Source organism: Haemaphysalis longicornis, unplaced genomic scaffold (genome assembly GCF_048455015.1).
Source record: "Haemaphysalis longicornis isolate Haplotype H1 unplaced genomic scaffold, Haemaphysalis longicornis Haplotype H1 scaffold_4, whole genome shotgun sequence".
NCBI classification, from domain to species: Eukaryota; Metazoa; Arthropoda; class Arachnida; order Ixodida; family Ixodidae; genus Haemaphysalis; species Haemaphysalis longicornis.
Window position 1 is genome coordinate 30749944 of NW_027526361.1, and position 14602 is coordinate 30764545.

Below are 14602 nucleotides of genomic sequence, written 5' to 3' on the forward strand. Positions count from 1 at the left end.
TAAGGAGAAAAAGCGTCGTGAAAGGAAGAATCTCGGATCGAGCGGGCGGTGAAAGCGGCTGTTCGGTCATCGCCGTGGGGTTGCGTTGTATGTGTTCTCGCGTTTGTCGGCGGCTCAACGGGAGCTTCAGATTCACGATTCACCTGCCACCTGAAATTCGACTTCTCGCGGTTGGCGCGTTGGTGTACTCATGCCGAGTGAGGCCGTAGAAGGTTAACTCCCGCTCACAAGTACCCGTCTGCTTGCATGCGTCTGTTCAGTAAGTGGTCTGGACCGCATGCGGAACTTTGCACATCAAGCAGCGTCAAACGGGGGTTAAAAATAAAGAAGGTCAGGACGAGGCGGCGAAGCGGTGTAAAATATGTGGAAAGCGTCAGTGTATCCGCGCTAGGGTCTGTCGTATGAAACGGACCGCGTGCACCCAAGCGTCATATCATCGGGGTTTTTAATGCATTGTTTTTATGGGGAGTTCCGGGACCGCGGTGATCCATCGTAAGAAGCGGGTCATCGTAAGTCCGGGGGACGTATCAGCGGGGTTTTACTGTATGTCTTTCTACAAATGCTCTTGTCTGGTGTTAGACAGTCCAAGCGGCTACGGACAGCGTACACCCGCTACCTCAAGCGACAACGCAAAAGAGACAGAGAGGAAACTCCTGACTTTCTCTGCAGTGACGCGGTGTGACTCGCGACGCGAACCGACGTGAACCCACATGCTCCCGCTGAGAAGCGGCATTGGCCAGGAGAGGTGTTACGTTCACGAACAGGAAGTCTCCGTCGTCGCTTTTTTTTACATTTTATCCTCCTAGTTTTGCCTCTTTCTCCTCCAGAGCAGAGGGGCTCCGCGGGTTGAAGGGTGGGAGAAGTGTTAGCATTGTCCGCGTGTCTTTTTTCCTCGCTCCCTCTGTTCCTCCGTGGCGCGAATTCGCTTCGCGCTGTGGTTTTCTTTTACTTTTCTTTTCCTCCGGTCGCGTGAATGCCCCGCCGCACCCCGCCAAGACTGCCATGTTTGCTACCCAGAATCGCCAGCAGAGGTGGTCAACCCGAAAGTTGTTCGTCTTAACCGAAGAGTACGTGCAAGGCTGCTCGTCTTAAATGGTTTTTTTTTTGCATTGGTTCTGTAGAAAAACAAACAAACGTTCCACTTTGTTCGGCATAAGCGAGAATTCGTCTTAACCAAGTTCGTCTTAACGGGAGTTCGCTGTATGTAATATATATATATATATATATATATATATATATATATATATATATATATATATATATATATATATATATATATATATATATATATATATATATATATATATATATATATATATATATATATATATATATATATATTTGGTATAACGAGAGGGTATTCAATGTTTGCAGAGCTTTGTTCTTTGCCAGTGGGTATCGACGAAGAGCTTACCGAAGCTGTATCCGTAGTGGGCTAGTTCCTCCTCGTAAGAAGGCGGTGGCGGTATTGGAGCGGCCCCCGGCCTTGGTTGCTGCCCACGACCCCTGAAGCGTCCCACCAGCCGGCCCCGTCCCCTCGGGGGCGGAGGCGGAGCGGGCGTCTGGCTCTCCTCGGGCACTTCGTAGTAGTAGTAGTCGTCGGGGTTGGCCGTGGTTGACGTCGTGGACGACCGCAGGCGGGCGCGCACTAGCCTGAAGCCAGGCCGTGGTTGCCGCGCCGCCTGCCGCCGGGCCTGTCACAGAAGCAGCACCGGGGAGAAATGCGGATGGGGATTTTGTCATCGAAACCCTTTCGTAAACGCCCATGGCGAAACTCTTTCTTGCCCTTTATCTGGGTTAGGCTGCATCATAGGCTGTGCTTGCCACGAGCTGCTACCAATTTTGAAGAGTATACTTCAATCAAGCACAAGAGGGTGCCTTCTTAGCCCGAGCCAGGGTGGCCCTACAAAACAGAAGGCCAACCCCCATCTGCCCAACGTGCTTCAGGGCCCTCAACCACGACCATACCTTCAATGGATTCAACCCGTATCCCGGAGGGGGAGCAACAATAGAATCACCAGAGATAGAGACTAGAGGGTTAACGTCGTTGGCAGATTTCATCAAGAAATCTGTTAGAGGTGCCCTGAAGTGAGTGTACCTAAACCGATTGGTAATTCTTTTAATGAAGCTTACTCTCCATTCAGTCCGGAAATCGAGTTGACAGTACGTGTAATAAACCGCTTAGCAACCGTTGACCGATTCTGCACGCTGACAACGACATTTATGTTTATCGCGGAACGTGGCAGGCTCTACAAGTGGGGGCAACGCGAGTTACCTCCCATGCTCCTGAGCGTAATACCTTAACTACTGCTGGTAGAGAACATTACGGAGCTTGGGCAGTGTAATTCGCGATTAAGTACTAAGCCAAAAAAATGCTGAGCCTTGCGAAATACAGTCGAGCTTTCTTATAAGGAAATAGTATGGGGACAGTAATTTAGTTCGTTATATCCGATATTCATTGTAACAGTAGAGTTAAAAATCGGCTTAAACCAATCGGTAATCCGGCTCCCGCAAAAATTCGTGATACAAGAACGCTACATTTTAATCTTCGAACCTATCATAAGCGTGATAACCCTTATCTTTCTTCTTTTGGCATGTGAAGCTGAATTAACCAGAACATGAAACGGGAAATTGCAACAGAACAAAGTTCATTTGACAACAAATGCCTGCGTTCCTATTTTTTCGGGGAATTGTGGGATCTTTGTCTGGTGGCTATTCGCAGCACTGAGCAGGATGAAGTTTTTCACAGTGTCCACGAACAAAGGGGCCTTTTCTGCTCCTGCAGTTTTGGACGCCGGGGGTTTTGCCAAGTAGCTTCTCAACCTACTGGTCAAACATTTCTTCGTTATATCCGATAGTGCGGGCGGCTCCTACAGTTTCACTTTTGTTAAAAGAACAAGTGTCATTGAAATGAAGCATGACCAACCAAAGTTCGTAATTAGTTCACTATAACCAATAATTCGTTATTTCAGTGTTCGCTATAACGAGGTTCAACTGTAATGACAACCGTGAAGAATGCCGCCTGGCAAATAACTGTATGTGCACCAACTAAAAAAACTTGTTCAGTCTTGCAAATATGAGGTAGAAATGCTCCAGCTTCTTAATTTCTTTAGCCAACACTAGCCATCACTCCTACAACGTTCACGCCGTTATTGATTACTCAGTATATTGCGACGGTACATTGGTTTACGAGGCACATCACGTCATAATTTTAATTGTTTTCTTACTCATGGCGAACGCTCAACTCAACAAGGCTAAGTAGATCAGTGCGTAACATCTTGCCGGCATTGGCGTCGCATCGTTCGGTCCTTCCGCGCAGCGACCCCTTCACACTTCTTTTTTTCCGTAATTTTTTTCGCGCTCCTCTGTTAATTTCTACAGGTTTAGCATTTGTTCTTTGATTTCCTTTGCGTTGCTTGGTAACAGTCTGCTTGAAAGGATGAACTCATCTCTTGTTTGACGGGTCAATCTCTCAGGTCACGTTGTGCGCCCGCCCGCCGGCGTGTCCCAATATCCACCAAAACTAGCCGTCCGGGCCGCGAGCGAGCGCTTATTAAAGACGATAGTCTTTCCTGGGCTACTCAAACGCAGAAATTTTGGTCTGTCTGTCTGTTTGTATGTCTGTCCGTGACTCGATTCAGCCACCCGGCCAAAGTGAAACAAAATCTGCGCAATAGTCTTATATACTCACAGCCAAATCTAAACGTCTAAGTCCGGTGTCAGCGTTCATACTTGTCAACATTGTTGAACGAGAACAAGACATTACCGCAATATCAGTCAGAAAATTAATACATAAGTGATATTTGCAGTTTTCCTTTATTTAAAAAAATTATGGACGCTTGGGTTTTGCGATAGCAAATAAAATACTACATCAACGGCAGAAAACCGTCGCCTGCTGTTGCCAGGCGCTACCTCCTGGCGGCATTTAAGAAATCAAACGGCGATAGCGACGAAAGGCTCCACTAGACAGTATCCACGTTCCGCGAGGAACGCTCGTGCAGTAGGGTATCGTTGTTCTATAAATGTGCCTCAATTCGCTCACGTCTATAGGGTGCCTATAGGGTGCCTCAATTCGCGCACGTCTCCGCCGTACGGCAGCGCTGGCATCGAGACGCTCGACTTGGAGCAGTAAAACGCGGGAAATTAAAATTGGCTTGAGCAAACCTCTAGCGTGTTATCTTGGGAGGAATGAGACGGTAAAGGAACAGCATGAGAAATGAGCGGGAAAGAGAAGGGGGGCCTTTACTTGGCAGGGGCGCCAGTCGGCTATCGTCTTTCAGCGACATTTGCAACAAAAGGAGCAGATACGCGGCCTTTTTTTTTTTTTTTTTCGTATGAGTTTCGTTTCGTTCGACCACTCCATTACTTCTTAAACCCAGACACCGTCGGGTTCCATAACTGCTGTCCGTTAAGAAAGCAGCTTCAATTTTTCGAATTTCGCAAAAGCCTCCCGGTGAAGCGGTCCGCTAAAATAATACCCCATTTCCGGTCTTCTGTCTCGAATACTATAACGCGGTGTCCGAGTGAATCAACACGCCCGAGCGCGTTCACGGCATCGTTTATTCAGGAACTCCAAAAAACCATGTACCGGTTCCTCACACTGTCGTTTCTCCGTCTCTAAGTTCGCCTCTCCCACTATTTTGTTTTGTTTTGTTTTGGCTCTCAGGGCCTGCCCTGAATCCGCGATCAGAAACCGCCGATTGGGTGGCGTAAAGCGGTAGCAGCCAAAAGCGCGCGTGGCGGGGCTCCCGTCGTTCGCAGTCTTTGATCTCGCACGGCATAAACAAACCGAGCCTTAGGGAGAGTGTCTGACTGGAGAAACATTTAGACGCCCCTTCGCCCTCCCAGGCACCGACCTCCACCTACGAGACGAAGAGAAGTCCCCTCAATATCAAAGGCCGGCATGTTTACGTGGCCGCTTTGAGTAACGCTGCCCACGAACTCCCTCGTCGAGTTCGAACTTTTCCTGTTTGCTTCCCTCTCAGTTTCTTTGCGTGAACTCTGTTTGTCCAAAGGGTTCCCCGCATTGAACCGTGACAGCGGGGCTCGCGCTAAAAGCGAGCGACTCCGACAAGACCGAGGCTAAGACAAATGCGAGGTAGCCCCCCCGGATGGTTTCACTTGGAAGAGAAAATATTGACCGAACAAGCGCGGCGCCCGACGGCGTTCCAGTGTGGCTGGCGCCAGACCGGTCGTCGTCTTCGGTGCAGCGACTGCTTCCTTCAGTCCAGTTTGTATTTATTCCCTCACAATCACTAAGAAAGATCACATTCACGATGTCAGGACTTCGTTAACTCAAATTACGAGACTCTTGACTCCCCTGCTTTCTGCATGGGAAGTAGGTGACTTGGAATGGTAGTAAAAAGTAACAATTAGAAGGTGAAGGTGTACTGGACTGGGATATACACGTTGAACGTTTAACATAGGCTGTTCCTTGTTTATTTCGCTTTTGTATTCACTTATTTCCGAAAGCGAGTGAAAGAGAGTGAGCGACACTGCTAAGTACACAGAAAAAATTCCCCCACATTTCCCCGAAGGGGAGCATGAGGAAGTGCGAATGCACGGGTGATGCTATGAGGGGGAGTTTGTTGAAATTTGGTGGCATTTGCCCGTTAGTTACATTAACACCCCCGCGTGATCACGTTCGGGCCGCGACAGCCTCGCCTTTAAACCCTCGCGCAGCGCGACGGCAGGCGAACGAAGCGGGAGAGAAGGCGAGAGCGCGCAATGGCAGGCGAGTGAAAGGGGAGAGGAGGCGAGAACGCGCAATGGCAGGCGAGCGAAGGGGGAGAGGGAGGCGAGAACGCGCAAACGAAATCTAGTCGGTGTTGGCAAACGGCAGGCGAGCGAAGGGGAGAGGAGGTGAGAGCGCGTGACGTCACGGCGAGCGGAAGGGGAGAGGAGGCGAGAGCGCGCGACGTCACGTGGCGTATACGTCATGGCGCCGTTGCTACGCACGCTCTCCCCTCCGCTCCGCGCCGTTGCTAAGGGCGAGGAGGCGCGCGCGCGATAACACCTGCGGCTGAAGACGGACGGCGGCAGAAGCGTGACTCAGGGTAGCGTAAGAAGTGCATTCGCACTTAAAAGGCATATCGCTGGCAGCCCGCTACAGAGGACTTCTTGAGCATCTTAGCGGAAAAATAAAGATTGAGGAAGAATAACCGGAGCTGGGACAAATGTACCGGTTCTGCCTCTCAACGCCGACCTTCACTCAGAAGCTCTGCGCTTTTTTGCGGGGAACAAGAAATTCGTCTGACTCTTTTTGGGACGTTCCTGGAAATGTGAAAGGCCCCAGGGCCCCAGCAATTTTTCTGTCCAGCATCAATATCACAGTACATTCCGGTACGACCGTTTCCACGGTGGTTTAATTAAAGCGTATCACTGGCGCGTGTTCAACTGTCCTCTAGTTTCGGGCTCGCCCCCGCGTCCTGAAATAGCAACTAGCTCATCGCCCTGTTCGCCCTTATGATGTTCCTCTTCCTTCCATTCTTTTTATATACCACTCTCCTCCCCTCTTCAATACACTCATATTCTTCTACCGGTCATTCCTCCCGCTAACCCCTCAGTCTATCCGCACTATCCCTCCACTTTTCCATTCTCTTCCAAGAACCCCTCACTGTTCCCTTCCCGCTACGCTATTTTTTCCATTCTCTGCTCCCTTATCTTCTTCCTCTATTCATCTCACTCTAACCCTTGCTTCCTTCCTCCCTCCTTCAGCTGCACTCCTCTTCCCCCTGACCAGTCAATTTGCCTACCAGTTTTGACGAACCCACGTCTCAAGCAGCGGTAGCTCAGTGGCTAAGGCGTTGTGCTGCTAAGCCAAAGGACTCGGGTTCACTCCCGGCGTCGGTGGCGGCTTTTCAGATGGAGGCGAAAACGCCCGTGTGTCGAGATTTCGGCGCTCGTTAAAAATCCCCGGGTGGTCAAAATTAATCCGGAGCCCTCCACTACGGCGCTCCTCATATCCCAGGTGTAGCTTCGGCGCGTTAAGCCCCCAACATATGAACTTCTGGATAAGAGCCCCTTTTAAATCCCACACGTTATTCCCACCGAAGCTGCCCTTTTTTTTATTGACTAGCACGAGGAAGTCGTGACAAGCGAAGCTCTGAGGCCGCTATCTCTGAGCATCGGTGTTCAGATCGTTGCGGGAAAATAACCTCCTAGAGTTTCACTAGTCGAAAATAACGTTCGGTCTCGGAGCATTACTTAACTACAAAGGCCGTCCCAAGTTTTCTTTGCACTCTTGTTTTCTTTTTTTGAGGGGGGGGGGGGTGTAGAGGGGCAGACGAGAGTGTTCGCGTGTGCGAGTGTGTGCGCGAGTTGGGCGGGGGACGGGGGAGGGTGTCTACTTTTCTGCAATTTGCTACATTTATTCGCCCATCTGCTCCATTACCTGGAGACGACCGGCTTCACGCAGCGGCTGTAGCCCGGACTGCAGTGACTGACTGTGCGTGTGCGCGTGCGTGCATGTGAGGTGTGTGTCTTTGAAAGAAAGTAGGTAACGTGTTCGTATCCTGTTTAAAAAGACGTCGTCTTTAAATCGGTCCGTTATTCGCAAGAATGCATTCATTCCGAAGACTATGGATGAAAATTCTGGTGCATTTGTCTCCCAGTAGAACTATGTCGGGAAATGTCATGGCTTAACCAGAAGCAGGATATTTTCACTGTATCACAGGTCTCATTATACCAGAGGTCTCACTATATCAAAGCGTACATAATCAAGTTGGAGGTTTTGCGATTCCGAAAAGCGGTTGATGAGTATGACACGTTTGCATGTAAATGTTTTTTTTTTTTTTTTCTGTAACAAAAGCAATCTAGAAATGATTACTTACCAACTTGTGATGTGCGCCGTCAGTATTGTGGGGAATACCTGCAAAAAAAAAAAATTATGTTATCACATAATCTCTGTTTCAGGTGCCACGAACTGCAAAACAGCACTGTAAACGTGACAACGCACAAGTTTGCTTCGTTCGAATAGAGGCCACGTGAAAAGAACAAAGAACAGTTAAGCACCAATAAGGTCTAATAAACTATATAATTAAGGGAGAAAAGAAGCACTGGTGAAGCGGCAGAAAGTCTGCTCCTTCGCTCGACCAAAGATTTAACGAGGGCCGCCTGTACTGGTTGGCTGATGCCGTAAAAGCAATCCAAACTGAACAAGGTTGCGTACTTGCAATTCGGCATAAATGCGATTCGAATTCAACATTACTCCGTTTGCACATGTATGACTGCTTCTAATAAGAGCATGCAGCTTTAATACAAGATTGATTGATTGATTGATTGATTGATTGATTGATTGATTGATTGATTGATTGATTGATTGATTGATTGATTGATTGATTGATTGATTGATTGATTGATTGATTGATTGTAGGTTTTAACGCGCCGACGCAACGCAGGCGATGAGGCGCGCCGTAGTGGACGGCTCCGGATTAATTTTGACCGCCTGGAGATCCTTAGCGTGCGCCGAAATCTCGTACACACGGCCGTTTTTGCTTTTCGCCTGCATCATAAAAGCGGCCGCCGCGGTAGGGAATTGACCCGCGACCTCGTGCTCAGCAGCGCAACGCCTTAGCCACTGGGCCGAAGCGGCGGGTTTTATACAAGGACGCCACAGTACGTAGCCCTTCTGGCACCACATACACATAACCTACCCAGTATCCCTTAAATTAAAGAGACACGTTGGGTTGCGTTTTTACGGTTGCAAATTAAAAACAACACTTCGGCCAGGCGTGTTCTATGAAGTGTCGAATTCTCGCTCATTTTAGTTCCATCGTCCCAAGCAAACCGTACTTCCACCCCTACCACCTCGTGCCTATTGGCATAGAGGCTGTCCAATTTCAACTATTGCCCCAGTTATGCCATTATGCGATTAGGAAAATGTGAAATCTACGTAAGGGGAGGACATGAGGAGAAGGAAAGGCGGGGAGGGAATGATCGTAGTGGAGGCTGTTATGGGGAAGGATAAGGGGAGGAACCAGAGATGTGGGATGTGCGAGGAAGGAGATGAAAAGACAAGTGCAGTATGAGGGGTATGGAGGAAATGAGGACGCGGAGGAGAGTGCAGGAGAGGGGGATTGGAGCGGTCTGGCAGAGGGGATGGGAAAAGTAGGATTGATGGGGGTTGAGTAGAGAATAACGAAGGGCAAGTGAATGGGAGAAAGAAAAGAGCGGAAGGGCGTGAGGGTTGTGGTAGAGAGTGAGAAGGGGACGTTAAGGGAATGGGGTGGCAGAAATGCTATTGTAATCTGACATCATTTGGAGCGAGAAAATACGCTGCCAATTTTTAGATGCGAAGCATCTCATGCTCGGGGCTGTGTCCCTCCCTCTCTTGTCGTTGTTGTCCGCCGTCAGCACACCCAGTGCGCATGCCTGGCCAGGCACTGCTGATGATGATTGTGGCAGGATGCCCCTAGGGATTGGCCAACCAAAGAATCCATCACGACATAGCTTCGCGTTCAACCACCGTCGTCATCTTCCCGTAGGGGAACCCTGAGTAGTATGCGAGGCATTCCTCCTCTCCTCTCCGACACTCCTCTCCTCTCCGGCATTCCTCCTCACCTCTCCGAAGCTCCTCTCCCCTCCGGGATTGCGAAACGAATGGCAACACCTGCGGCTCCGCGCGTGATAATGCGAAGCAGCTTAGGGCTAGAGACGCGACGGTAGCCGCTGCATACTCCGCTGGGGGCGCCACTGTAGCTCCGCGGTAACGACGCTGGCGGAGGCTTTGGGATTTGGGGCGAAGGGGAGCCTCAACTTCAAGGCCATAGAGGTGACGAAGAAGCGACTGGAGTGGTGGGAAGGAGGGAAGGGATGGGTACGCAGGCGGAGTAACCATACGGATGAGAATTTAGAACAGCGAGGGGAGAAAAAAGGGGGGGTGGGGGCGATGAGTTTAAAACAGAAGAGAGGGAGAGATGGGAGGGAGGAAGCTGGGAGTAGGGCAAGGAGGAGGAGGAATAAGCTTTTATTGAGGCCCAATCCGACTCCATGTGTGGAGGCAGACCAGTGGGGAGACTCCTTAGTCCAGGAGTCCCTGGCTCTGGCTGGCAGTCCGGGCCCATCTCACCATGTTAAGCTGGGAGCCGGGTTCAGAGCTGGACAGCTGCGCCGCCCACTTTGAAGGGGAGGGGTGGGTATTGGGAGGGAAGTCGGGTGTGTGGGAGCATTCCCATACGATGTGATAAAGTGCACCCCTTTCGGGGCAAAACTTGCACTGTGGTGAGTGAGAGGTGGGGAAGATCAAATGCCAAAGTGTATCGTGAGGGAAGGTCCGGGTTTGAAGTTGACGGAGAGTGATTTCATCGGCTTTTGTTAGAGACGGGTGAGGTGGAGGGAAGGTGCGACGAGAGAGCTTGTAGTGTGTGAGTATGTCATTGTAGGTGAGTAGGGGGTGGGCATCCAGAGTGGTAGGAGGGGGGTCGGGGGCAATTGCCCGGTGTTCCATTTCTCGGGCCGTAAACGTAATAAAACAGGCAAGTCGGTTGGTGACAACCGACGCCCCGATTCAAAGGGAAAGCCACTAATCATCATCATCATCATCATCGGTATAAATGACGCACGCACGCGCTCCGCTCCCATTCTCCTCCCGCAACGCCGCGATCGAACTGAAAACTAATGAGAACCTGAGTCGACCCCATGGCTGCTTCGCATACTACTCAGGGTTCCTCTACGGGAAGATCGTGAATTTTTTTTTAAGTAGATGACTTAGTGAGGCCGGCGTCAGTACCATGGAAAAGGCGTTGCCGTAGAGTAGTGATTTAATCACTTGCCTCTCACGGCGAATCCACGTATTCATTTTCTTTTTTAAGCTGGATGGCGTAATATTGGTGGCGGAGTCAATGGAGGAGGCTCTTAGGTGTGATAGCATCATTTCCGGGAACAAAGGCAAGCGTGAATGCTTAAGAAGGGCGTGGCCGCGCTGGAATCACGGAGTGATAGCCCAGTAAGGATTTCGCGTTGAAAAAATCCATCATTAGCTGTTTCCTAATCAAGCAGCAGGCTTTAAGTGCGTTGTATCTCAGGCATTGCCGTGGGATGTTGAGCAATTTGAACTAAAGTGTGTGTGTGCAACATAACCTCCCTGCCGGCCCTTATGTACTGTGCGAAAAAAAATGGGGTAGTTTCGCACTAGCGGCCCGAAGACTGGGCAAACAGCGAAACTGGCGAACTCACCTAGCTTATTCTTGGCTCAGCGACGTTTATGCGTGGTCATGCCTAGAGACTCGTCTAAGTTTTCTGTGTGGTTATGCTTCGAGACTCGATTGATTTTTCTGTGAGGTGTCGTCATGGACGCTCGGTCACTAAAGTATTTACAATGTTCACGTGTCCACCAGCTTTACGATGAGGCTCCAAGAGTAGCAGAGGGCAAGGCGGGACGAGTGTTTGCTCAAAAAATTTTAACTCGTTCGGTGGTCACCGTTCGTCTTGTGTGGTCTAGAGTGTGGGACGCTAATTAAGAAGTTGATTAACATTATCGCTTCTCGGCCCTTTGGTTTCTTTCATTTTGGCATCAATTATTATTTCCGCCGTCAAAACTGCACCACTCGTCGAAAGAAGCGATAGAGCGAGCCACCCCGCGACGCGTTTCCAAAGCCGTGCTTGTACCAGTTATATCGCGCCTCCGACAGTTGGCGACACGAGTCCCGCCCGAGCGCGGCGAGGCAACGCTGCGGGGCCGGCGTGCGCAATGACACCATCGCCCGGCGAGGTTTTCTTGCGCACGTTTGCCGGCCCAACCACCAGCTTAAACAGCATCGCTTTAAATAGGAGGACAAGGGGGAGTAAACATTTATTAAGCTACATGAGTTCATGAGCTACATGAGCTACATGAGCTACATGAGTTGTAGCAGGCCTCGTCAGTCCAGGAAGCCTTAGTCTTTTGCTTCCCGCGGGCCCTGTCCATCAGTCGTTGCTGGTCTTAAGGGCGTGAGCTTGTCAGCTGGTCAGAGAGAGAGAGAGAGAAAGAACTTTATTCGCCCAGAAGTAGAGAGCTTGGACTCTCTTTGCCGCATTAGTCAGCGAGAAGATCTTGGTCCCTGGCGGCTTCTTCGGCCATCTGGACAAGGCGTAGCTGCGTTAGAGGATCAGAGCTGCGCAGCAGGGTTTCCCAGTGCTCTAGGTGGTTGATATCTATGCGGGGTAGAGGGGTCTTGCTCCGTGGTTTCTTTTGGCACTTCCACATAATGTGCGTGAGGTCTGCGTGGTGGCCGCAGTGCTTGCACTTATCCGAGAAGATCTCTGGATGGAAATGACTATAGGCCAGCGGGTTCGGGTAGGTATTGGTTTGAAGTTGCCTCCATGCTTTGGCCTGCGCAGCGTTGAGTGTGTGGTGGGCGGCTGGAAATTCGCACCTGCTGTGTTTGTAGTAATTTGTGATCTCTTTGTACGAGCTGACGCTGTCGAATTTCTCTGAGTGATCTGTTGCCACTGCAGGGGGGTTAACTGCTGCTCGGGTGACGATCTCGCAAGCAGCTGTGTGGGCCCGTTCGTTGCCCTGTAACCCTTCGTGTGCAGGAGTCCATATATGTTTCGTTGACCTGTAATTTGGGGCTCGCAGCTGTTGAAGCATTCTTGCGGCGACTTGGGATATCCGCCCTTTGCTGTAGCTACGTATGGCTGCCTTCGAGTCGCTGATTATGTATCTGGCTCGAGTTGCGGTGATCGCAAGAGCGATAGCTGCTTGTTCTGAAGATGTAGTATTTTTTGTGCGAACTGTCGCCGAGGTGAGCGTTTGTCCTTTGTGGTCCACTACCACCACAGCCATGGCATTGTTGTCGGGATAGTCCGCGGCGTCTACAAATACTGTTTCGGGGTTGTTGCCGTATTGTTTTGTGAGAGCTTGTGCTCGTGCCGTTCTCCTGGCCTTATTATATGTCGGATCCATGTTTAAGGGTAGTGGAGTTGTGCGTATAAGCTCTCGTAGCGTGGCGGGTATTGCAACTTCTGTCGATCCATAGGGAATGCAAAGTTCTCTTAGAATTTGTCGCCCCGTAGGAGTTTTGGAGAGCGTTTCAAATTGTGAGATTTGCTGCGCCTCTATGAGCTCGTGGATGCGGTTGTGAAGGCCCAAAGCATCGAACCTGTCGTTTGGGGTTGACATTGGCAGTCCAATAGCTCGTTTATATGCCCTTTTAATCATATTGTTGATTTTTTTTCTTTTTCCGTCTTCTTGAGATTAAAGGGGTCCTGAAATACCTTCCGCCGATGCGTGGATGTACATGTAACCAAATAAAGCAATGTATTAGCAATCTCCTCCCGCAAGAATTTTGTTGAAGCGATGAGTATTAGCTGAGAAATCGTAAATCAAAAACCGCGCATTATCGTCGCGTCGCGTTTCCTCCTCCTTTCAACTTACTCTCCGCTGTTGACGGCGACCGAGCCTTCCCTCCCATGATGCTGCGCTCCTCGGCGGTGACGTACTTCCGCTATCGCGCTGCTCATACCGCCGTCTGCTACGGGCAAGCTTTGTTGACACCTTGAATCCCTCACTCCGATCAAAGCTGGAAAAGCGAACGAAAAATCTGGCCGCATTTGTGCAGCGGCCTGGCCTTGCCCTTTCGCGGTGTGCGTTGCTGAAGGGCAGCACGTGACTTTTAATCGGCGGCGAACTCGCAGCCGCTCGGGGAGGATCATGCGCTCGGTCCCTCATGCCCCTCATGCACCGCGCACTGTTTATCCAAAAAGCGCCGTATCAGATGTGGCCCCGCTGGTGCGCGGTCTTATTTTGTGGCGGTGGTAATTTCTGCCGGCGGCATGTGAAAAAGACATTTTAAACCTATACAGAACCCGTGCACAAAACGCCAGTTCAGCTTGGGGCGACGCGTGGTGGAGAGCGGCAACGTTGGCAAAACATGCTCTGCCGCGGCTCTGAGCTTTCTAGCGCTGGAGCGAGCACCATTTCTTTGACAATATCAAACATCAGTTGTCCTGGCAACAAGGCACAAACCGCTCTAGAAGTCAGTTACGGTTGCGTGATCTCGGTTCAGCTTGGGGCCCCACCTCGCGACATATGGGCACTGCAGGCATACTACTCACTCCCATTTGGAAGTGCGAGATGCGTTTGGCATTACAGGAGGCGATGGTGTGTGTGTTGTGTACGCGCGCCTTTGTTTCGCGATGAAATGCGACGTTGTGCTTCTGTGGGTGGATAGTTCTTCCCATGGTCTGGATTATCTTTCTCGAGAGACGTACGACTCAACCTCGCATGGGGTATGTGCAGTGTGCGTGGCTAAAAGCCATCTCGGCTTGTGCGCCAGAGTTAAGTGACTTGCTGTTCGTCCCCGCAAACCGCGCGCGAGGTGAGTGCCGAATTTACGAGGGGCAGGAGGAGGCAACCCATCGTCTGTCAATCGCGGTTCGGACTTGCAACGCATGTTGTGACGTTGTACGTGTTCGTTCGAAACGCATCTCTGGATTGTTTGGAAGTTGAATAAACTGTATGCGTCAAACCCGGACATTCGGCTCAGGGCGTTCTTTGCGATTGTACGAAAGAAGTGCCACGGGGCTTCAACGCTTTCTTTATGGAACGTACTCAGGTAAGAGAATATTCATGTCGTGTTATGGCCGTGTTGCATTCAATACAAACGGTTAAGAGTTTGTT

General features: G+C 50.4%; 1 protein-coding gene across 1 annotated transcript in view; it reads right to left on the minus strand.

Moving 5' to 3' along the window:
• LOC144178446 (uncharacterized) overlaps positions 1-14602 on the minus strand; it is an 83922-nt gene that overhangs the window by 14714 nt on the left and 54606 nt on the right. Inside the window, exons 2-3 of the mRNA XM_077706306.1 lie at positions 7833-7870; positions 1415-1694 (exon numbers count right to left, since the gene is read on the minus strand). Coding sequence (XP_077562432.1) covers positions 1415-1694; positions 7833-7870 — 318 coding nt within the window. The remainder of the gene's footprint in view (positions 1-1414; positions 1695-7832; positions 7871-14602) is intronic.